This window comes from Hydra vulgaris, chromosome 14, assembly GCF_038396675.1.
Source record: "Hydra vulgaris chromosome 14, alternate assembly HydraT2T_AEP".
NCBI classification, from domain to species: Eukaryota; Metazoa; Cnidaria; class Hydrozoa; order Anthoathecata; family Hydridae; genus Hydra; species Hydra vulgaris.
The window spans coordinates 39,153,771-39,180,692 of record NC_088933.1 but is presented as its reverse complement, the minus strand read 5'-3'; the positions used below and the strand labels follow the sequence as shown (position 1 = coordinate 39,180,692).

At 25.8% G+C, this 26,922-nt stretch overlaps 1 protein-coding gene and 1 long non-coding RNA gene across 2 annotated transcripts; one reads left to right on the top strand and one right to left on the bottom strand.

Annotated features, from left to right (window-relative positions):
- LOC136090605 (uncharacterized) lies at positions 1-26,395 on the top strand. Its single transcript, XM_065817397.1, has 7 exons — positions 1-68; positions 7,492-7,650; positions 8,144-8,364; positions 8,470-8,605; positions 23,894-24,245; positions 24,376-24,409; positions 25,893-26,395. Exons 2-7 carry the CDS (start codon positions 7,509-7,511, stop codon positions 26,022-26,024), a joined length of 1,017 nt encoding a protein of 338 aa, XP_065673469.1. The 5' UTR covers positions 1-68; positions 7,492-7,508; the 3' UTR covers positions 26,025-26,395.
- LOC136090606 (uncharacterized) lies at positions 21,616-24,265 on the bottom strand. Its single transcript, XR_010643558.1, has 2 exons — positions 24,137-24,265; positions 21,616-21,752 (listed from the first exon to the last, which is right to left on the bottom strand). It is a non-coding gene; the product is annotated as an uncharacterized LOC136090606 (long non-coding RNA).
- Positions 26,396-26,922: the final 527 nt, after the last annotated feature.

Below are 26,922 nucleotides of genomic sequence, written 5' to 3'. Positions count from 1 at the left end.
TATTGACATAGTCGATTCAGCTTGTTGTTTTTTTAAGGCTTTTAAAAGCAATATCAAATTCTAACATGGTAAGTTTTTGTTATTAAATTTGTTTTTATTAAGACATAAATATTTATTAAGAGATTTACTTACACGAGAAAATTGAGATGCAAAGATCCTATATTAACAAAGAAGTTGTTAAGGTACTTTAACAACTTCTTTGTTAATATAGGATGATTTTTTTTTTTTTTTTTGCGAACCTTATATATAAAAGTTGTTTTGGCATATATGATTTTTAAGGACCTTTAAATAATCAAGGTGAATTTATGTCTTTAAGTTTAATTGCTTTTGTTCCATTTTGAAAAGTTTTTCTTTAAAAAAAAAAAAATCTTCTAACTTGATAAATATTATATTGGTATTATTTGAGGATTCTAAATCTGGCCAGCCAAAATTTGCTAACTCACCTTTAAAATAAACCTGACTGTCCTATGAAAAATGCTGCCTTGCTTTTAGTAGTTTATGTGCTTTTCAAGAGGTTGCTGTCAGTGGCTTATTAGTTTAAATAATCAAGATATTTCCGTAAAATATCTGGTCTGCAAAAAAAACGATTTGCTTGATCGAGATTTTATGTTATATAGTTTAATATAATATAATTGCGGTTTTGAAATCTTATTTTAGGTTTAATTTCCCGATCATTAAAATCTCAAGTTCTTGACTGGTATTTTTAAGACTTTGCTCGTTGGTGGAATTATTTTAACTATTGGAAATACATCTAAAAAATAGAATATTCGTCAAGGAAATAGAAGAAAAAGATCTATTACTACCATTACTATTACTAGAGGACCTTCTTAAATAACATTTTTACTTACTTTTACTTATTAAGTGGAAAACTTTATAACTCTGAGTTTAAAAAAAACATGTTTTTTTAGGAAGTTTATTGGCTTAAACACTTTGAAAAAGTTCTACTTTATTTGATCTATAATCATGTGAATATAAAAGACGATTTTAAATTTTATTCAAAACAGTTTGAAGCAAACCAACTGAGCAAAACCCAAAAAATGTTTAAAAAGAGACTATGAAAGTCTTAAATTCTGCTTAAACAAAAAAAATCTTAGAGAAACAAGAAGAAGAAGTTGCACACAAAAATAAATTAACATTTATTTCATTTCATTAAAAATCAAAGTTATAGATTGTCAAAGATGATTTTTTTTCAAATTCGATTTAAGTTTTACTAATTCGCCTTAACTACGATAAGTGTGATTGACATTTCTTGACTTATTTTTTTGTTTGTTTGAGGTATTTATTGAAGTAAATATCGGAAAATGATCCGATATTGGTGTTTAAATTCTTTCTTTAGAGAGATTTTAAATAAATAGTTGGCATTTTAGTTATTAAAGAATTTCCATGAATTTCAATTCGCATGAATTTCAATTCGCATGAATTTCAATTCGCATGAATTTCAATTCGCATGAATTTCAATTCGCATGAATTTCAATTCGCATGAATTTCAATTCGCATGAATTTCAATTCGCATGAATTTCAATTTGCATGAATTTCAATTCGCATGAATTTCTTGCAATTCGCCTATTTATAAAAAGAATTACAAAAAATCGGAATAGATCATTTTAAAAATTTGTGTTTCTTTATTATTGTCATAGTTTAGAGCGTTAAGGTAATGTCTCCTAGTACAAAAAAACGCTTTTTTTTTTGGAAGCTTTTCAAAATAATAATTTAAATATAGTTTGAAAATATTTTTGTTAACGTCTGTGGCGGTTTATAACAGCATGATATTAAGGAATTTTTAGAGTTTTTATTAATGATTTCAATAGAAACGAATTCCCTGTCGTAATCAGATGTGCATAGATAGTTTTCGTAATTTATACCGAAAAATATTTTTGATATAAGTTTTTGCAGAGAAAATCAAAAAACTTCGATTTTCTCTCGAAATACATCATAGTTATTTTATTGAAAACGAATGCTTTCGGTAAATTCGTTTTCAGTTAACCATGTTTTGCCTAAAAAATAATATCATTAATGACATTGCTTTCCTCTAAGGATATTTCAAAGTTTTAAAAATTTGCTTTAGTATTTCTTATATTAAGATGAATAAGAGACAGGCTCAACTTTTTTTAAATGTTATTTTATTTTATGTAGAAACATATAAGGTGTCTTCATATTTATTAATGAAAAATTATTAATGAAGGTTTTGTCAAGGTCATGTTTTGCAAAAGTGTTTTGATCAATTATTTTAAATATCTTATACCGTAAAATCAAGTAAAAACTTGATTTAAAAGTGTTTTAAGTAAAAAATTTGGTTTTGAGTAAAAAGTTCGTAAAAGTTCGGTCGCCGTGTAATTTGGGTCATAATACATATAATAAATAACAAAATTGAATGCGTATTTTAATTTTTAAAAACTTTTTTTACTCAAATAACATCAGAATCATAAAAAAATATGTTCATTTGAAATCTGCTTAAATAACTCGTTTACAAAAGTTTTTAAATTATGCATACAATTCTGTGTGTTTTTATTCTTTGTGTACCGCAAAAGTTTCATTGTAATTTTATTATTTATTTTTATATGAGCAGCGAAATACATATATTTATCCAAAAAAATATTGAAATTTCAAGTATGCATAGTGTTGAATAAAATGATAAATTAAGCATGCAAAGTGTTAAATAAACTGATAAAACGAGCAGTGGTAGCGCACTTGCCTCAGAAACAAAGGATCAAACCCCACCTCTGGGCAAGTTTTGCAACATTGGTTAGGAAGGAGGCGTGAATTTCCTACTAAATGCTCATCCGCGGTGCTCTCTGATAAGACAGTAAGAACATCTTGGGGCACCTAAATAAAATTTTAAAAAATGATCAAATTTAGTACTACTATCGTTAAGATTGCCTTTGTTAACATTTAAAAACTAAAAAGTTTCAATTTTCGAACATAAAGTACTCTTTTTCTTAGAAACCAGTGAAGTTTTAAAATATTATAACTTCGGCCACTTATTGGATTACGCGAGACGCGTCACTAAATGATTAAAACAACAATTAGCAGGAATGCGGTTAAGCGTTTATCATGAAAAACGAATCTAAGCAAATACAATTACAAAAAAAAAAAAAAAAAATTAGAAGTTTCTAAATCTAGAAGACTTTTTTTAGTCTCACCATTTATCTGTTAGTCAAGAATGGTGACATTAAAAGTGTATATTATAACAATTTCAATAAGCGAAAAAGTGATAATAAAATTTAGCAATATTATTATAAATTTTCATAAAACATATATAAATCATATAATATAATATCATAAAATAGAACATATTGACTAAGTAATAGCACATGCCAAAAAAATATATATTAAAAACAATCTATTATCCAAATGGCTGAAAAGAACCTATTGAAAAATATAATGTCATAATTGAGCAGCTTTACACTGAAGCTAAATATTATTTTATAGAACTTAGCAAGTCTATAGTTCTATAAAATAATATTTTATAGAACTTAGCAAGTCTATAGTTCTATAAAATAGACTATATAAACTTCTGTAGTTCTATAAAATAGACTATGAAACTATAAACTTTTTTAGTCTATTTTATAGAACTTAGCAAGATTTAGAAAGATATTTTTTTTTTTAATATATTCAAATTTTGTACTTGGTGCAAAAATCTACTTTTCTAAAAATAATACCAAAATAAATACAATGATTACTTCGGCTATTTGGTTTACAAATTAGACATACATTTGTCTAAATTATGTAACGAAGTGTAGCAACGAGAAAGTAAGCCCCAAGATTATGCATTCAATTTCTAAAATGATATGCATTTTAACTATAATGATAATTATAATTATAATGCAATACCATATTAAATTACTCATGCAAAATAATATATAATTTAACTCGCCATAAAAATTTTACTCACTTGTAAATTCTATATCTTCTATACCGAGAAAAGTGTTTCTCAAAAAAATAAATATTTCCTTTTGTTTTTCTTTCTTGCATTCTTCTAATGCATATAATGGATAATAAATTGCAAGTTAATCAATTAGTTTTGTCAACCAAGTAGTATGATACTTATCTTTCCTTGTTGATATTCGAAATAGAAAACTAAATTTTTTTAAAATTCAATTTGATGGCTGATTCATTTTTGCAACTGATTGATCATATGACCGCAAAAAAATAAAATAATAGCCTGCAGACCAGAGTATATTTCTATAGACTATAGTTAAAAATAAAATTTTGATTTTTGTTTTTAAATAAATTTTTTTAACAAGATATTTAATTAAAAAAAGACATACTTTTGTTATAAAGATAAAAAGATAGGAAACAAGAAAACCTAAACTGCCTTTGAGCTATTTTCTGCTTAGATAAAAATACAAGTAGAGTGTAGTTGTAAATTTAATCTTTTTGATTTTATAGAAAAAAAATTAAAAAAAAGTTGATTTAAAAAAACGAAATTTATTTTATTCAGAATGATGTCAAAAAGTTGGTTTTGGTGCTACTTACATCAGAGTGCACATACATCGATCGATGTATATGCACTCCGATGTATATGCACTCCGTGTATGTTATGTCTATTTTTCAGTCGATGTACCCAGTAAAAAAAGTCGCTTGTCCCACATGGGTTTTATGTAGATTTTGTGTCTAACAGTCAACTGACAAATCGGTAGAACATGCTAGGAGTGTTGCTACATTGACTGACAAATACTAGAACACAAGGGGGGGGAGGGGGGGATTATTTCCTAGAACGATAGTCTAGTTTGTTTTTTTAATTTAAAATTTAGTACACTTAGTATTTAGTATTTGATATGTTAATAATAATTATTTATCATAAATATTTTTACTAGAACTGTCTATCTTATTATACTATTTTCTATTTTTAAACATTTAAATGCATTTAAATTCAGGGTCAAAATTGCCCACTCATAACGGCCCAATTTTCAGTTGATTTTATTTTAAGTTTAATATAGATTGACGGTAAGAGATCCCAGAGTTTAACGCAAGCTCTGGGCATATTTTGCGTCATCCGTAAGGAAGGAGACTACTTAGATGTTCTTCCATGGTGCTCTGTGACAAAACTATTAAGGTCAGTTTCTATGCTTCCGTTTTTTACAGGAATGGGAAAGGGAAAGAAAAAGTAATCACGTGAGCATGCAGATTTCAAAATTTAGTTCTACCAAAATAAAACTACGCATGCTTAAGAGATTATTTTTCTCACAGAATTCAGATGAGTGGAAACTGACCTTAGCTAGTTAATCAATTACTTTTGACTTTATCATTCGTTAAAACATTTTAATATCTGTTAAGAGGTAATTTAAAAAAATCAAAAGTTCACTCCACAGAGTCAATAAATAATGATTTATTTAATTATAAATAAATAATAAATTAGTAATTTGTTTGATTTCGAATGAATTAAACTAATCTTAATACTTAATAAATCATTTTTGCTGCTGTATTATTGATATTAAAATAAAAAAAGTTTTTATATTCAAATGCTTGCTAACAACAGATGCTACGAATTTAATATTTATCATGTATATATAAAATATATATTTCTTCGCCTTCCCTTGCCTTCCCTTTACTTCTCCAAACAAATAAAGTTTATAAATTTAAATGATTGCAAAAATCGGACGTTACAAGCGCCCCATAATTCTATATATCGAATATTTAATATATATATATATATATATATATATATATATATATATATATATATATATATATATATATATATATATATATATATATATATATATATAATACATTTACATATTTATAAATTTTGTGAATAATATTTATAAATATTGTCACATGTGTCTTAAACAATTTAAAAGACCATATAATTATATCAATCAGGAAATGATTAAAACTAAAATTCTAAACAAAGAATTATAAGGCATTTCAGTTTTACACATGGCAAAAAGTAGGACAGAGTTTAGCAGAGCAAAAATAAATTAAAAACAGGATTAACTAAAAGGATTAACATGATTAACTAGCACTTGATTTTTCTAATCATAATATTTTAAAAAAATATTATGATTAGAAAAAAACCTTTCTTAACACAGGATTGCGGTTTTTCTTACAATCAAAAATCAGACTGAACAACTATATTAAACTTCGGAATTTAGGAGGCTAATGTTAAAGTAACAATGACCTTTTTACTATATTACAAGTTTAATCAATAGTTTTTCTTTTGATTCAACTACTTTAAACACTGGTAGATGGACAATAATGGAAGATGCCAGGGATAATAATGGTAGATGGCAGGGACAATAATGGTAGATGGCAGGGACTACACTGGTAGATGGTAGGGACAATAATGGTAGATGGCAGGGACAACACTGGTAGATGGCAGGGACAATAATGGTAGATAGCAGGGACAATAATGGCAGATGTTAAAGACCAGGTTAGCTAATCTTATTTAACACCATTTCTTACTTAAATACATTATGGGTGTAAACGACACCGAATTTGAATTTGGAAAGACTGCTCTAACAACAAATCAACATTTTCTGCAATTTATTCAAACAGCTAAATAAAAAATAGGACCAGCTTGATACCTAATGATTAGCTTAGAATACTAACTGGGAACAGTATGTTGCCCTTCGATTTTCCGAGAGAATTTTATCACGAGGATAATATAATATTTAAATAGTTTTATAAATAAATTATTTTTTATAAAATAATCACTTGATTGACTTGCAAATTTTTTTTAAAGTGAAAATGTTTCGAATTAAAAATTAAATGTTTTATAAATGTGGTAATATAAAGAAATATATAAATGTGGTAACATAAAGAAACTTATAAACATTAATTTAATTACATTTAAATTACCTAATCCAAATTGAGTTTTTTTTTTTTTTTTTTTTTTTTTGAGGTTTTGAATTTAACTTAAATTTTCTTTGAGCTTTTGAGCTTTATTTTTAAATTTTCTTTGAGCTTTTTAAGTTTTTAATTTTTTATATAAAGAATTATTTCAAGTTGTATCTATTATTAACGATTAATTATTTTTTTATAATTAATTTTAGTTCTTAAATCATAATGTTTACCATATTCATTTTTCGTTGAGTTAATTAAAAGATTTGTAAATAATTAAAAGCCATTTGTTTTTAATCAACTTTGAATAATTATCTTTAAGTATTATTAGTAGAAGTGGGAGTGTAACAATTACTTTCTGGTGGAAGTATAACGATTTTATAATGATTTTAAAATGATTTCATAATGGGTAGATAATGAGTTTTAAGGAAAATAAACTTAACTGCCGTTGCTTAACAATGTTTAAAAAAAAGTAAAAGCAAAGTTTTGAATTTTTTTTAACTCTTAAAAGAGTCTTTTGAAAAAAGTTATTATGTTTAATAGTAATTCGTTTATTGGTTACAATAGTAAATAAATTATTCTAATCTATATGCTATAGCATGTTGTTAGTATTAACTTATAAATTTTATTCAAAAAAATAAAAAAAATGTTTCAAAATATAAGATAAATATTGGTCGTTAGATGTATGTTTTCTTAAATCTTTAGAAGTATGTTTAAATAAAATGCAAATGGCCTTTCTTTATCTCGGGTATCTTTTGATATCTCTTGTATTAGCAATTAAAACAGTTCGTAAAGAATCATACAGCTACTCATGGGAGGTCAGCGAGCACGATAAATCTTTTGTAAAAGTTCAAGATACTGAAGGTAGGAATTAGTCGCCTAAAAATCGTTATTTTATTAGAAGGAAGTTATGTATACTGTATTATTAGAACATATATATATATATATATATATATATATATATATATATATATATATATATATATATATATATATATATATATATATATATATATATATATATATATATATATATATATATATATAAACATTTACTTCTTAATATTTCTATTATTGTTACTATAACCCTCTCTCAACTCTATAACTCCGAAACACGAACCTTGACGAACAAGGCCGCTGCGCGCAGAAACAAGTTGAGCGCGGTACTACCAGGGACGTGGTGGGGATCGAACCCGGAACCTCTCGCTTATGAAGCGAGCGCTCTACTACTACACTACTACTGCATATACTATATCAAGTATGAGTTTATTAGGTAACAGATTTTTTCCATTTTTTTATATTCTATATTTAATGCCATTTTTTTTTTTCCATTTTTATTATATACTATTTGTATTAGAGTGCGTGTTAAGACACGTTAGTATTAGCACCAAAAGAGTAGCTGGGAAAAATTTGAAATTGTTAACAATATTTTTGGATGACGAATTTTGTAATGGCAGAAGCGTTATCGAGACCGTTGATTATAAAGAAAGCGAGAAAAACGTATGGAAACGTATAAAAAATATTAAACAACTTAACTCGTTCATAAAAATTCAAAAAAGTAGTAGAAATCTTAATCAGGTATATTTTATTTTAATTTAGAAACAAATTTAAATAAATTACTCACCATTAATTGCTTTTTTTTCTTATTATTTGTTTTTAAATGTTGTTCTTTTATTTTTAAAGATTGACATAACAATTACTGAAGAAAAACCTGGAATAATAATGAAAATAAATTTTGGATGCAAAGAAAAAAATACCAAAATACGTCGGTTTAAAGAGCGTGATTGTATTGTATTTACGTATTCAAAAGTTCCTATAAGTAAGTACATTGTTTTTTTTGTTTTTTTTTAATTTTAAATAGTTGTACAGTCTGTGTAAATGATACTGCATTTGCATTTATGGCCAGCCCTGAAACTCTCACTAATCCGGTGTAAGTGAGATTAATTCTCATTATCCTATAAAGTAATCTAACTCTAATATAGATTTTGTAACCAAGTAACAATAAACCGAATAGTATTTAGAACATTTCTAAATGAATTAAGTTACTCAACGGATTGGTAGCACTAATTCCTAAATTTTTACGCAATTTCTCAAGATTACTTGAGGTTTCTGTAGTAATTTATCATTTAAAAATACTTTTTATGCTATAAAGTTAAATATGGCTTTCAAATATAATATTTTTAAATGCGTAAAATTAAGTCTTGTACTATAGAAGTTTTGTATAGTACAAGACTTTTATAAAAGTTTTAGAAAACCCAAGATTTATTATTTAAATTGTCCAAATACAGTTTTTCTGCCTTCACTTCGACTACAGAAGTCATCGGCTATATTTACGACGTTCATTTTCCAATATAGTCGTGATTGTTTTATGGTACTTCTTAACCAAGTTTTGTTTTTTCTTAGTGTGCTGAATGCTCTCTCGCTAGAAGCATTTGTTGCATCGAAGGATAGTTGAATTAATTTCCTGATTTCTGATCACCAGAATTAAAAAAAAATTGTCTTACATTAGGACGAGTTCAAAACAGTATTTTCATGACTTTTATATATTGTATATAAATAACTAGAACTCGTTGTATAATATACAACAAGTTTTAATTTTTTCATAGAAACAAAAGCGAAGAATCAGTGCGTTTATTCGCGCCATTCTCCTATATATTATTAGTTTATTTGCAAAATATTTTTCTTTTAATATTTAAAAAACACTTTTATATATGTAAAATGATTTATAAATATTTTAAAATTCTTTATAAGTATATTTAATAAGAGGCGCAATTAAACAAAAAGTGTGTTTGTGTGTGTGGGGAAAGGGGGCGGGGGCAATAAGTTCCCCAACCTTCCACTTGTCTATGCCCATTTATAAATAACATGTACAAGTAGAGGCAATATTAAGGGAGGAGGAGGTTTGTACACCCCCGAAAGAAATTGATTTTCAAGTTATAGTTGATTGTGTGAGGAGCATAGTCAGCTAGTCAGGTATTTGAGACATTTCAGTCAGGTGAATTTTTGTTTTGAGTAGTTTTTTTTTTTTAGTTTTTTTATTTAGGAGTCAGTCAGTATTTTTTAAAGATTCACTTCCCCTCATTTTATTTGTATGATCGCCTCTGTGTATCTAGTAGCAAATGACATTATCGTAACATTGCGCAATTGTTGCGTTTGTTAATGTTAATTTCTACATCTTGTGAAATAAGTTAGAAAAACATTAGGTATGATATATATATATATATATATATATATATATATATATATATATATATATATATATATATATATATATATATATATATATATATATATATATATACATATTTTAAAAATTTCGTAAAATTTATTTACGTTTTCAAAAGTTTATTTTACAATAAAAAAAGATCTAAAATAAATATTAAAAAAAAGAAGTCTTTACAGAGAAATATTAACGAACAAAAATTATACATAATAAGCCAATATATTTATTACAAAATAACTCGGTAAATAACCAATCAAAATAAGCAACTGTCAAAACAAAAACAAAAAAACTGGCATTAAAATGAAACAGTTAAGTTTATAGCATAATGTGAAGTTAATACGGAGGGCTTCTTTTATCTTTAATTTATGTTTGGTTGGGGCATTATCCAAAGTCTCAAAAGAATCACAGTTAGCCAGATTTTTGCAAATAATAGATAAACTTAATTGTTTAAATATATGAGATTGTTTTAAGCAGTTTAGGAAGTGACTCTTTTAAGTAAAAACAATCTTGCATTTTATTAGTAGTAAAAACTAATTTTATTAGAACATCCTTGCAATATATTTATGAACGATTTTTGAAATTTTTATTTTAGTATAGTTAGAGTACATTCTAATGTATGGAAGCTTAAAGTATCTTATATTTAAGCTATCAACAATGTTAGAAACAGATAGGTTTATTTTCTTATCAATATAGGATTAAATTTCAGAGAAAATTGTCTAAGAAAAAATAAAATATTAAAAAGACCGGAATAATGAAAACATTGTTATTACACGACCAGACAAAGGAAATGGTATAATTGTTTTTAATAAAGTTGATTATATAAATTCTTTACATAATATTATAAGTAATAAGACTAAGTTTAAAGAATTAAAAGAGGATCCAACTATAAAAAGACAAATATATTTAGAAGGGTATCTTAGAAAACTTTATAAGCTTAAATGTTATAAAAAAGACATTTACACTAAAATCTATCCTATAGGATCTCAACCTGCAAGAATTTACACGTTACCGTGCACAAAGTTAGTAAAGATTCTTTTCCAGCATTTTGACCAATCATCTCAACAATTGGAACATATAACTACAACCTTGCCAAAGATCTTTCTCATTTATTGTCACCACGTTTACCTAAACAATTTTGTACTGTAGAATCATATTTTTTTGTTGAAGAATTAAAACAAATTAATGTAACTAATAAGATTATCGTTTCATATGTTGAAAGTTTGTTTATCAATATTCCACTTAAGGAAACCATCAACATAGCAACTGATTTATTTTTTAAAGATAAAATTAAATCAAAATATTTTTCAAAAATTCACTTCAAAATTTTACTTCAGATTTCCACATTCGGTTCACATTTTCTATTTGACGGAAAATATTACGATCAAACAGATGGTCTTGTTATGGGTTCTCCTTTGGTTCTTATGGTTTTTTTATATTTGGTTGTTATGGGTTCTTAGCGCCTATCTTAGCTAATATTTTCGTTGGATGAACAAACATGGGTCAATAACTGCTCCTTTACAGCACCATTTTTTTATAAACGATGTGTGGATGATATAATTGCTATTTTTAATACTGAATATGAAGCTCAGGAATTTTTTAAACACCTCAATAAAAATTTGAAATTTACTATGGAAAAAGAACAAGATAACCAGATTGCCTTTTTAGATGTACTTATTAAAAATCCAATTCGTTTTCGACTTCAGTTTATCACAAAAAAACGTATACAGGTCTTTTACAAAACTTTACTAGTTTTATTCCTCTTGCTACAAATTTGGACTTGTTCGTTGTTTCATTGATCGTACATTTAAAATTAATAACACTTGGGTTGCTTTTGATAAAGATTTTTTTAGGTATCTATCATTAGTTTTACAAAATAATAAATTTCCACCAAATATAATGAAAAAAAACTTATGACTCTGAAATTAAATCCTTTATTGATAAGAAATGAACCCATCTGTTTCTAACATTGTTAATAGCCTTAATATAAGATACTTTAAGCTTCCATACATTGGAATGTACTCTAACTATACTAAAATAAAAATTTCGTAAATTATTCATAAATATTGCAAGGATGTTCTAATAAAATTAGTTTTCACTACTAATAAAATACAAGATTGTTTTTGCTTAAAAGAGTCACTTCCTAAACTGCTTAAATCTCATATTGCCTATATATATATATATATATATATATATATATATATATATATATATATATATATATATATATATATATATATATATATATATATATATATATTTTATATATATATATATATTCGTCATTATTAATATAAGTTTGTACAACATTTTACCGTGAAATATATGACTGGAGCAAGTAGAAGACAATAGTCTTATCATCTTGCCCCATTTTTGTCGTTGACAAAATATAACAAAATATAAACCAAATACAAATATAATAAAATATTTATAATACATATAATTTTTTTTTTTTTTTTTTTTACTTCTTTTACAATGAACATCATTAAATAACCAAGCAAGTAATATAATAGAATTTCAAGAAAAAGTGAAGATTTAAATTGAAAAAGGAAAAATTGTAAAAATAAGAAAAAATTTTAAAAATAAGAGATTGTTTCCTTAATGTTGAGGTCTAGTAGCTGTTGCTTTACAACGCATTTAAAATGTTGGAATGATTTTATCGTTTTTATTTTGTTCGTAGATATTAAGAACTCTCAGTTCCTTCATTAAATGTTTAGAATTGGCATTTCTATTTGCCTTTGTTAATATACGGCATGCTTGTTTCTGTTTTTTATATATTAAATCTAGTTTTGATTGGTAGGTACTAGCCCAGGCAATATTGCAGTACTTAATATAGCTATGTATATATGCAAAATAAAAACTTTTAAGGCATGCATTATTTAAAATTTATCTGGTTTTATGCATAATTCCAATGTTTTTAGATATTTTGTTTTTTAACATATTAATGTGGTCCTTCCAGCTTATATGTTCATCCAAGAATACCCCGAGAAATTTAACTGAGAACGCTTGATTTAGTCTAACTTTGTCTAATAGAATATCTGGAAGTTTTAATGGTAGTTTGTCTGAATTGCATGGTTTTGTAAAAAAGATATAATTACTTTTCTCAATGTTGACAGAAAGTTTGTTTGCTTTAAACCAATCGCTCAACTCTTCTGATTTACTGTATTAAAAAGTGTAGTAATGTTAGAGTGGGTATAGAAAGCTTGAGTGTCATCTGGTTATTGTAGAGGATGTTATGATTTTGAAGGTATATAAAGAGTCTATTATACATTATGCGCTCCAATATTTTTTAGAAGCATGGGAGTATGGAGATGGGTCTGTAGATAGATAAAGTCGAGTCATCTCCGCTTTTAAATACTGGAACTACGCATGCGAACTAAGTTTCTTGCGCTGGCTGTAATGCCAGTTATATTGGAGAAACCTCCAGACATTTGACAACTAGAATAAATTAGCACCTTAAAAGTGATAAACAATCTCATTTATTTAAACACTTAAATTTATTTATTAATTGCAAAAATCTGGCTGACTGTGATTCTTTTGAGATTTTGGATAATGCCCCACCAAACACAAATTAAAGATAAAAGAAGCCCTCCACATTAAATGGGTAAGTCCCTCAATAAACTAACTTTACATTATGCTATAAACTTATCTGTTTCATTTTACTGCCAGTTTTTTTGTTTTTGTTTTGACAGTTGCGTATTTTGATTGGTTATTTACCGAGTTATTTTGTAATAAATGTATTGGTTTATTATGTATAATTTTCGTCTGTTAATATTTCTCTGTAAAGACTTCTATTTTCTAATATTTATTTTTATTGTAAAATAAACTATTGAAAATGTAAATAAATTTTACGAAACAGAAGAATAAAAAATATTGAGTTATTTTTAAAAATAATTACTTATTTTACTTTATTACGACGTTCAAGAAATATGTATATATATATATATATATATATATATATATATATATATATATATATATATATATACATATAAACTTAAATATTAAAGATAAATTTATTTATGTGCATGGTGTGCATTTTCGCTTCCCCATTAAATAATATAAAAAACCTTTACTGCACTCTTGCATCTGATAAAATGATAACGGATAGGACCATCTAGGACGTTCTCCGGAGTAGAACGTCCTAGTTTGTCATATCTGTCGGTCTAGGACATTTTACTCCGGAGCAAACTGTCCTACATTGGAGTAAACTGTCCTTCTTTTTTGCGGATTATTTACTTCGGACCACTCAAGCAATGTGTTTTAGCGTTTGTTTAAACGATAGTTTGAGATTTCGCGCATTATTCTACGGTATAAAGAAAACTTTAATACTTTATATGCTAAGCATAATATTATTATAATTAACATAGTAATATTATGCGTCATGTAACTCATACAAATAAACCTGAAGCTTTTTAGTTCACAAGGTCATTTTTTACCGGTTTAAAAGTTTAAAAAAATGTTAACACTGACATGTTTAGAACGTTATGTTTCGTTTAGGGTTTAAGTTAAAAACAGTAAAAAATAAAAATTATGTTTTTTATGTTATCTTGTTTGAAATTTATTCTAGGTTCAGAATCAGAGCCGTAACCACAACTTTGATATTAGGGGGCCCTAGGGTTCTTTTAAAGGATAAAGGGGATAAAAAATTAGTTAAAATTATTTTACGTATATGTTTTTCCCTAATAATTATAATTTAAAACTTTTTTGGAGGGGCCAAGGCTCCCCCAGTGGTTACGACTCTGAGAATATATATATATATATATATATATATATATATATATATATATATATATATATATATATATATATATATATATATATATATATATATATATATATATATATATATATATTCAATATTATAAGAATAATTGATCTTTTTTATAGTGAAGTTTTTTCAGCTCCAATAGCAACGCCCATAGCAATGGCAATTTCCTGACTTTTAGTAAACTAAATTTTTTATTTAGTACCTAATTGTTTTAGCAGCCTTTATTTCAATTTATTTAGTACCTAATCAACTTTTGCCACATATATTACTAATATATATTTTCTAAATGTGTTTTAAACCGAATTTTATGTTTTGTTCAAGGTTAAAAAATTAACCTTGAACAAAACATAAAATTGAAAATGAAAACTTGAAATTTTCAGGGTGTACTCTTCTACAATTACTTGAGGGACTGTAGCAGAATCACAGTAAACTCATGATAATATTTTAAGTTTTGAACAATTATCTTAAATAAAAAATGAATTTTTTATTTTTGCTTCAACTGCTTAGATCTGCTATTATAAAATAAAATAAAATTTTATCGAAAATTTCCAGGCCAGTAAAAATGTTCTGAAACCTTGTAGAGCTTGCTCTTCTAAGGTGATAAGTAAGATGTTTACTATGACAAAAACAAATAGTTTACTTTCTCTGCTCTTTGCTAAAAATAATCTCAACCCATAAACCCTTCTTTGTCATATTTTTTAATTGATTACCTTCCATTCTAAACCTATATTCTCTTTTCATTGGGAGTACAACTAATGGGATAGACCCCTTTAGTTAAGTAAATATTAACATCAAGAAAGTCTTGTTCTTCTTTTTCATTATTCACTTAATCCATTTTATTTAAGAAACTAAAGTTTTTTTAAAAATTGCATCTACCAAACTGGTTGACTTTATTAACCAAATTATATATTTTGACAAAAAAAACCTAGGTCATTTACGAAAAGTTTAAGTAAATACCAGCTAATAATATTTATGATACAAATAACAATGATAAAAATAAAATAACCAACTGAAACAATTACAAGAATGATAAGATAATTTTATAATTTAAAAAAAATCAGTATTCATTTTTAAACGACAATAATAATAAGCTAAAGCAGTTAAAAACTTTAGTTTGTCACTATTCTATTAAATAAACCGTTCCATTAATGAAACACAACTGCATAAACAACGATGATATGTTTGTTTGATTAGATAAGGTATACTTTGTGGGGTTTAAGAAATAGTAAAACAGACATATTATAGTAGAGTAAGTAAATGTAAATAAATGTAAAATAAATGTAAATAAATAATGGTACAAAACAGCAATAAGATATTATCTAACTACAGTTAAATCATATTTTCCAATGTTACCTGAAAATAAAACTAATCCTACCTTTATTGAGTTAGATTCAATTTTTCCTTAACTGTTGGCGAATGATTAATAAAGTAAACTTAAATTCATGGAAGTTTTCTAAATTAAAACCATATTTCAACAGTAGGCAAACTAAAATAAAATAATGGCAAAGTTAAAATTAATGAAATAAAGGAATAAAAAAGAATCATTTTCTTAAATATAATTATTTAATAATAAAAACAAATCAAAAATTTCAAGTCTTTCAAACCTTATAACAAAAAACTTCTTCAAACTCCAAGCATAAATAAAAAAAATAATAATAAATCCAAATAAACAAATAAAGCTCCAGCATAAATAAAATTAAAGACAAAATAAGTACAAATATAAAGAAGAAGAACAATAATGCTTTAAACTAGTGCTACTCTTTAAGCTAGTACTACTTTTTAAGTTAATGCTACATTTTAAACTAATACTACTCTTTAACCTAATACTACTATTTAACCTAAATTTTCGGCTTATTTATCATAAACTAACTACAAACTTGTAAAATCAAACAATTATCTCACTTGTAGTACAATGAAAATGATTACTTGATTTTAAATCTGATATAAAACTTAATGACACTCACAACTGAAAACGTAACTCACACACATACATATAGATACAAAAATGATAAAAAGAATAATATCATAATACTGTTATGATACGAATCATGTCTTTATCAAAATACAATAATATTACAATTAGTATTATTAGTAGTAACTATATATTAAAATTTTATATAATAGGTTAAAATTTTAAGTATTTACAAATTTTGTTTTTAAATTGATTTACGTTTGGAGACTCAATGATTTCTTGTGTTAGTACATTCCAGTCATTTACAACTCTCTTAGTGAAAAAATTTTGTCAAAAAAAGATTGTGTTAATGACTCCTTATGCATTTTTAATTTATTACCTCTTGCTCGACAATTAGTAATAAAATATTCAATTGGGTTAAGCAAATTTAGTTTGTCAATTTGTTTTACTAATTTGAACATTTAAATTAATTCACCTTGCCTTATAAAATATATAATAAATTTTGTAAACTTTATATATATATATATATATATATATATATATATATATATATATATATATATATATATATATATATTATTTTAACTTAAATTGCTAGTTAAGATGAGCACACTGACATCACACTGAAATAGCTGCCGTAAAAAAAATATATATGTAAAAAATACTTAGTATATGAAATATATAATGATTATATATTTAATATACTAAGTTTTATTTTATTTTATTCTGATTCACTCCCAACAAGACTGTAAGCAGCCACTATTAATTTAGGAGTTACTGGAAAAAAATAGAACAATAGAGCAAGGAAATGGTTGACTTAAAAAAGTTGAAGGTTGTATGAGTCAGGAAAACAGGAAGATGGGAGATAGTTACAAAGGGTTGAAGTGCGGGGAAAAAACGACATATTTGCCCAATTACTAAATACTAGTATGTTTTATTTTAATGCAGTATATCGCTGTTGAAAGGAACTATTATCTCTAGTTCCATCTAAAACTTAAAATATTAAATTAGTTATTACAATATTATTATTATAGTAAGTATTATTACTAAATAATAATAATAATAACAAATTCAGGAACTAATAATAATAACACTCTTATGAATAAGAACTATGGTGACAGTATTTCTAAAAGTAACTTAAATTATACAAAATAAAACCTCTTTTATATAGTTAGACTGATATAGTTACATTAACTATGCACAACATATAATACACAACCATCCATATAATAAAGGCCAGCATTCATCTGATCATTTAAAAACTAATTGACTTTAATTATCACATAAATAAGTAATACCATCATTCATCTGGTAGATTGTTCTACAATCTGAATTTATACTAGAGCAAAGACAACCAGTTTCTTCAACAAATTGAAGGTTACAAAATAATTTCAACCGTTGAAGACTAAAACTGTTTTTTACTATTTAATAAATTGGATTGAATCTAAATGATTGAGTTTTAAAAAATTGTTAAAACAGCAGTTGTCAAATAAAAATTACTGCCAATTTTATGCCTTATAAAGTAACACTTTAGAATAAATGAGTAAAAATTCTTCTTAAATAACATTTTTATTTCACTTATCCACAGTATATTTATAATATTAGGAAAAGTATTGGTTTGTCTAAAATTTAAAAATGACAAATGTCTCATCTAGTAGCAACACAAAAAGTATTTAACCTTTCAATACCAAATTAATTTTTCAAACATTTTGAAGATGCCAGGAAGAAAGTATTGGTAATTTTCTGAAAGTTATTTTTATTATTAATTCTTGTAGTATATTGACTAAAGCCAGATTAGTTTGTGTGAAAGTACTTTAACGTCTAAACTCCTTGACCCTCACACAGCTTTGAAGTTACATCAGCATAGGCTAAATAACAACTTAAATCATTGCAAATTATAATTATATAGGTTTAACACCAGTGTTTCAACATTTTTGGGTTAAGGCAGGGGTTAAAAATGCCATTTTTGATGTTTGATGACATCAATTTCCTAAAAAGGAAATTTTACAACCCAAAGCCTTTAAAGACGTTAACCAGTTTTGCAGATCAGAAATTTGTAACATTATCAACCATCAAGAAATTAAAAAATTAAAAAAAAAGGAGTTAAAGAGGAGATTCGATCAAATTTTCAACTTTTTAAAGGATAATAGAGGATTTTAGATAAGATTTTTTAAAAAAGAGGACTTTACAGGATTTTAGAGGAGCTGTGACCACCCTGATATATATATATATATATATATATATATATATATATATATATATATATATATACACACACACACAATATACACACATATATACACACACACACACAATTAATTTTAAATGTATGCTACAAATTTTTTTTTTAATTCTGATTCACTCCCAAATTAAGTTAGGAGTTACTAGAAAAAAAAAGAATAGAGTTATAGAGCAAAAATCAATTATTAAACTTTTTTTCATTTTATACTGTGTTTTATCAATTAAGACTCAATTCTCCTCTTACTAGACAGTTTTACTATAATAATTTGATTAGGACTTTTTTTCATAGACAACACTTTCCAAAACTCAAAGCTTCTCCCAATGCTTGCATTCCTTGTCAATTTTCTAAATATAAATAAACAAAAAAAAAATTAGTATACTCATAAAGACTTAATTGAATAATAACAATAAAGTTTATTTAACAAACTTTTTTTTAAACAAATTGAAGTTTGCTGCTAAACTAACTACTCTATATTTAATGTCAATAAAATAAATATGTTTTGCAATTCTAAAATTCTAAAACTATTAAAAACGGAACTTTCAAGAATTCTTTCTGACATTTTTAATATCTCCTTCTCAAGTGGTGTTTTACCAGAAAACATAAAAACTATCAAAGTTATATCTTTTTTTAAAACTGATTCAAGACTATTTATGCCAAACTATATATATTTCAAACAAACTACTCTACATCACTTGGTTTACTAAGTTTAACAGAAAAATTAAAGAAACTTAACTCGTATCCATTAGTGGGTTGAGCTCAAACGTAACAATATCCAAGTAGGTGTTCCTCAGAGATCTGTCCTTGGTCCTTTGCTGTTTCTTATATATATATAAATAGCATGTCTAAAGCTTTAAAATTTTGTAGATTCCTTTGCAGATGATACAAACCTTCTCTATTTTAGTAATTCCATAAAATAAATTAACAAATACATTAACTATGACCTTAAAAAAATTATGCAACTGGCTAAATGCCAACAAAATTTCCCTTAACTCTAAAAAAACTGATTTAATATTATTCTAATAATTCGCCACAAAAAAATTAGACCAGCAGCTTAAAATTAAGTTTAATAGGGAAAAACTTTGGTGCAAAAAATTTGCAAACTACTTGGATATAAAGCCAGACAATAGCTTAGCCTGGACTTATAACGAAATCTCTAATAAGTTAAATACATTCCTTCCCATTCTGTCAAAGACATTTCATACAACAAAACTTTAAAATCTATTTACTATGCTTTATTTCACTCTCACCTCACATACTGTTTTCTATCATGGAATCAAAACATAAGTGAATCGCCATAAATTTATCATGCAGAAAAAAGCAGTCGAATTTCATAATCGAATTTCTACCAAAAATACCCATACATTCAGATTTTTTGATGCACTACAAATTTTAAAATTGCATGATATAATCAAAATTCAAAATTGTTTATTTATTCACAGCTGCCTAAACAAAAAGCTACCTTTATTTAATAAATGGTTTGCTCTTTGCGGTGCAACTAGCTGTTAATTCACAAGAAAATCTTGTAGAGGTGCACTGAGTGTGCAAACATATAATACAAAATCTTACGGTAAACATTTCTTTAAATACTCTGCATTAATGGACTGGAATCAACTTTAAAATAAATCAAAAACAATTCCTCTTTACAACATAAAATATTTTCTCAAAACTAAATTAAAATACTAATTGCTAAATCAAGATAAATAGAAACAGCAATTGTATCACTAGTGATAAAAAATATATCACCATAGAAGATATATAAGATATAAATATGAATGTCAACTAATAGCAACCTTCTGTGTGTGTATTATCTTAATTTATTTGTTTATGTTTTGTTTTGTTTATGGTCGCTTTCCTCTATTTAGCCAGGCTAAATAAGAGTGAACCATACATGAATATAGACTGTGTATATATTTTTTATAATTTATAACATGCTTATGTAAAATATCTATATATCTGGTAAATATTTTGCTTTTTGTTGTTGTTTCAGCTTATTTAAGGAAAACATGGCTGTTTTCCTTATATAAGTAAAATAAATCTCCTTATATAAATCAAAGTACTTGAGGTTTGTCAAAATGATGGATCAACCATACTATTTAAACAGGCATACTTCAAAGATTACTTTATATTATGTAAATTAAAATTTTATATTAAAAAAACTAAAAAAAGAAACTTTCAATTCTTTTATTTCTAATTTTTTTGTTAAAAATTAAAAATAACGCAGATTAAAAAATGCAGATTAGTTAATCTTTAACCTGTGTTATTTAACACAGAATAAAGAAACATATAGAAAAAATTTACTAAAAAATTTACTCTTGCTGTGATAACAGATTTTTCTCTTATTGTGCAGATTTTTCTCTTATTGTGCACGTTAGTGACAGACTTTTCTCTTATTCTGCAGATTCCGTTAAACTTACTTAATTGCTGCAAATCACTCTAACTTCGATGTACAATACACAGATGCCATAGCAATACAAAACTTATTGCTACACTATTATTTTAATTTTACATGTTTTGAATTTTATAATAAAATTCAAAACAATAATTTAAACATAAACGTGGGGGTTGACTACAAGTTTTTCATTGCTTTCATTCCGTTTTTTATTTAGTTTCTTTTAGAAGGTTTTTCGGCATTTCGGCGTTTTTAGAAACTCTCACATGATAACAACAATTTAAAAAAACGTGTATTAAACGAGTAAACTTTTTTTTCTTTATTTTCAATATATAATTTTTTTACAATATTGTTATCGTATAAGATATGACTGGAACAACCAGAAGATAGTCTTATTGTCTTGCCCCGTTAATTTCAGTCATAATTTACAACCTGTATCAATAAAATAATCAATAAAATATAAATAACCATCAATAAAATATATAATAAATTTATAAATATAAAATAAATAAATTTATAAAAGTTTTATTAATACATGATAATATACATATTGTACTATCAATATAAATAAAATAGCCAAATAAATACATCAAAACAAAACTTTTAAGATGTGTAAAAGTTCTAAAAATAAGAGATTGTTTCATTAAAAACCTAATATTTATAATGTTAGACAGAGTTTGACATTTTATTATCATTTGTGAAAAATGAATTCCACAACTGTGGTCTTTTATTTTTTATAGACTAAAACTTGTTTTGATTGGTAAGTATTTACCCAGGCAACATTTCAGAAGCAAATGTAGCTATGAACAAATGCAAAGTACAAGGTTTTTGAACATTATATATCATAAATATCTTTAGTTTTATTCATAATCCAAATGCTTTTAAATATTTTATTTTCTTATAGCTCAAAGTGCTTTTTCTAGCTAATATGCTCATCTAGGATTACTCCTGAAAAAGTCACAGAAACTTTTTAATTTTATTTTGTCAACTAAAACTTCTGGAAGTTTTATTGGTAATGTGTCTAACTTGGTTTTGTGAAAAGAATGTATTTACTTTTTTAAATGTTCAAAGAAATTTTGTTGGCTTTCAACCAATCATTCAACTTATCAAGACCCTGATTTAATGTGTTTAAAAAATAGTATTAATCTTTGAGTGGGTTAAGAAAGCTGGGGTGTCACCTTCAAAAAAAATGAAAATCAGTATACCAAATACAATATTTCGTTGATATATATAAGATAAAAATTTTTCTTTGAGTATATAAAAAACAGCAAGGATCCTAAAATGGATCCCAAGGGAACGCCGCTGCAATGATTTCCAGGAAAGAATGAGTATTATTGTAATATAAGGCTTTGTGTCCGTTTGTTTAGATGCCAGCAAAACTATTTTAAACTTTTATTTTTTATACCATAGTTACTATGTTTGTACAGAATCTCGTGTTCTACTTTACTAAAAGCCATCGAGAGATTAATAAATATTGCAAGTGCTATTAATATTTGTCAAATCCACCTCATGATTTCATTACATAATTTTATTGCTGCATGCTCAGTTGATTGGTCTTTTTTAAACTTGTACTGGTTGTTAAAAAGAGTATTGTTATTTTGGAAGTATGCAAAAATTTTGTCGTACATTAACTACTCAAGTACTTTTGAGAAACATGGAAGTATGAAGATAGGTCAATATTTTTGATAAACTAGAGTTATCTCCGCTTTTGAATATTGGTACTACGCCTGCTTATTTTATTGGAGATATACAGTAAATAGTGAGGCGAAGTGAGATTGAAGATATACAGTAAGAAGTGAAACAAAGTGAGTTTGAAGATATACAGTAAGAAGTGAGGCAAAGTGAGATTGAAGACATACAGTAGAGGATATTTAGTTACAATCATAAACTTCTTTAACCATTTGAGAGATTGTTTCATCAAGACCCGAACTCTTTTTGGATTGTATCGTTTTCTTTTAATTATGGTTTAAATATCTATTTACTTTGAGTTACATTTTTTGCTTTTCCGATGTTTATAAAATAATTGCTAAAGCTTTTAGCAATGTTTTTTGGATCATAAATGAAAATATTTTTGTAATCGGTATTTATTTGGTTTAGCAGGATATTATCTAAATTAATCTTTTTACTTTTTTTATATCATCCCTTCATTCCTTAAATCATCCCTTATATTATCCCATATCTCTTTTCGCTATTGCCAGTGTTATTTTGTAGAAAACTTGAACAAAATATTTTTTAAACTTTTTTTTCAAGTTGTTCAATAAAGCTTTTGTAATTATGGCATCAAATTTATATCTTTTGTAACTATTTTTGCTTTAGTAAGTTTTTTTATTTAGATTATATTAAACTTTTTTATATTTAGATTAACAATTTTATAACTCCGAAATTATAAAACAGACACTATTAATTTTGTAAAGGGTGCAACAAATTACAGCAATGTTTAAATAATGATTTTATATTAATGGTGTTTACAAATATTTTATACTGTTGGTCACAATTGCTTACTATAAATGAGAATTTGTTAAAATTAACGTATTTAAACATTAAAATCATGACTATTAAATATTTTGTTTTAGATTTACCTATGCCACACTTTGAAGATGCTGGTGTGTTAACATTTATGCCGCACTTTGACTATAGTGGCATTTCTACGAGACCACCAACCGGTGAAATACAAGAAAATCAAATAATTAAGAAGTTTTTAAAAAAATTATTACCTTCTTCGCCACTCACGGAGCCTACCCTGCCTCCACTTAGTACACATCTACTCCATGATTTAAATAATAAATCAAGTTTATCATTAGACTCAAGTGTATTACCTAAAAAGGAAGTCGTAAGTTGGTTTCATTTATCCATGGTTATTGTTACAACTTTAGCTTTGATTGGGATGGTGTTTTCTCATGCTTCGTATCAAATTCTTTCTGACAAGTAAGCAAATTTAAGTTACAAATAATTAAAAAGTATACTAAAAACAACAATAAAAAAAATATAATAAATAAACTGTAATAAATATTCAACTTGAATAAAATTTTCATTAAATTTATATTATACTATTTAGAAAACTAAATTCAGAAAAAAAAATTCTGCAGGAGGTAAAACTATTGATTATTTTTTCATTTTAAATGCTTTTTTGCTGTGTTTATACTTTTATCTCTATTAAAATAAAATTTAAAATATTAAATAATTAAAAAATAAATAAATCTACTATAGTATTGCAAAAAGTTGATACTATTCCTTGGAATTAAAAAAGATTTTTTTTTAAAATAATAAAAACATTTGTTTTTGTACTTTAAATTAAAAAAATTTTAATTTAAAGTACAAAATTAAGTTTAGTATTGTAGGGGAAGTTGGGGCACAGTGGATGGGATTTCTTTATTTTTTAAATTAAGCAAAAGTCAAAATATGTATTTTATTTTTTTCAAGGTGAAAAGATTGAGATATATGTCCTTCATGATAATAAATCACTAAAACCCAAATATGTATTACTTAACGGCTCACAGAAAGATTTAAAGTGAGTTGTATCACGTTATTCACTGTGCCCCAGTATTGAGGCACAGTGAATCAATGAACACAGCTGTGAATTAATGATAGTGATTAGGGACTTAGCCAAATAACTATTAGAGTAAAGTCACTGTACACTTGAGGTTGACTTGTACACTATAGTTATACTGTAGTGCAGTATAACTATAGTGTACAGTAAACTATATGCAGTACAGTATAACTGTAGTGTACAGTAAACTATAGTGTACACTTTAGTTTTACTGTACACTATAGTTTTGTACACTATAGTTTTACTGTACACTATAGTTTTACTGTACACTTTAGTTTTACTGTACACTTTAGTTTTACTGTACACTATAGTTTTACCGTACACTATAGTTTTACTGTACACTATAGTTTTGTACACTATAGTTTAGTACACTTTTTTTTTTTGTGTATAGTTTTGGCATACTTTTATAATTAGATTAGTATAAAATCCAAAAAATAGACATTTTAAAAAATGAGAAAAAAAAAATTGATTGATAGCAAAACTTTTAAAAGTATTAAAAAACTATTCAAATATTATAATTCAAAACCTAAAACTAATAGATTCATTTTCATGTAGTTTGTTTGTTAAAAATGCATGAACTTAGGAGTGAAATGCAAGAAGCGAACTTGAGTCAAGTTTGACTTGAACTTTACATTGTAACCAATAGCGGCAGAGTATTTTTCGAGGGGAAAACCCATACTCTTCCGCTATTGGTTACAATGTAAAGTTCAAGTCGAACTTGACTCAACTTCGCTTCTTGCATTCCACCCTTAATCTTTAAGATAATTAATTGGGAATAGTGAATCAACCGTTAGTCACGTTATTCACTGTACCCCGATTTTGTGGTAACAACTATAAATAAAGATAACTGATATATAAGCACATAAAATGATTAGACTTTCAAGATGAACAAAATTCTTATCTTTGAGAAAATGCCTCTTATTCACTGTGCCCCTGTACCCTGTCCTGTCACTGCATCCACTGTACCCCAACTTCCCCTATAATAGTATTATAAATATTATAAATATTAAATCAATTTTTTTTAGAAAAATTTTAATTTTTCAATTGATTATGGTTGTCCAGAAGATGTGGCCCCTCTCGTTCATGAAATTCATTCAAAAATGTATGGTGATTCAACAGATGAACAAGAAACTTTTTTATTGCAACAAAAAACGTAATTAAATTATTCAACAAACCGTCAAACACAAAAGGAGAATAAATTTTGCCGGTTACTTGAAAATCTTCCGTTTGTATCATGTTTCTTATAAACTGTGAATTAAGTTGTATCTAATTCTTATGAGCTCTTATCCAAAAAAAATGACAACTTTCTATTAACAATTATTTGACACAAAAAAAAAAATAAAGACAACTATTAATAAGTTAAAACAAAAATAAATGAGAAAAAGAGAAACTGAGAAAAATCATTGTTTGAATCCGTTTAGATTTATTCCAAACAATGCAAAAGAATAATGAATTTAAACTTAATATTTTCACGTATATAGTAATAGCCTTCAATTTTGAAGAATAAAACAGTTTTAATAAATTGGAATATTTTTAATTTTTTATAGAAAATATTTTCCTTATTTCGCAGGCCATAATTGCCACTGCTGTAAGCACTCTATTAGCGCTACATTTACGGTATTATCGCTATACACATGCCATTAGTTTATTATAAAGTCGAATGCATTTTTATTTTTACAACTTGTTACTTACTATGCACGCTGTTATTGCCATTGCTATGCAATGTTAACGTTTTAAAGAGAGTGTTGTTATCACAAACGTAGAAAGTGTTGTTATCACAAACGTAGAGAGTGTTGTTACCAGCAAATGTATCGAGTGTTGTTATCACAAACAAAGTGCAGTATCTTTAACAAATAGAATTACATCGTTTACAAAAATAATAAACATCATGTGTTACTACTTGTTTGTTGGTTTCATGTTTACAAAAGATATACATTTAGAAAAATTGACGTCCATTTAATCCACATTCATTTTTTTAATTTGAAAATTTTTTTAAATTTATTTTTTATATTTTATATGTAGCAATAGCAATGTAATGAAAAAAAAATATGTTAG

What these genes read in the sequence shown, in the direction of transcription:
- LOC136090605 (XM_065817397.1), top strand. Translation starts at nt 7,509, where the DNA reads ATGCAAATGGCCTTTCTTTATCTCGGGTATCTTTTGATATCTCTTGTA. An exon ending in AAAAGTTCAAGATACTGAAG is followed by an intron (nt 7,651 to 8,143) that starts GTAGGAATTAGT and finishes TATTTGTATTAG; the next exon opens with AGTGCGTGTTAAGACACGTT. An exon ending in AAAAAAAAATTCTGCAGGAG is followed by an intron (nt 24,410 to 25,892) that starts GTAAAACTATTG and finishes AATTTTTTTTAG; the next exon opens with AAAAATTTTAATTTTTCAAT.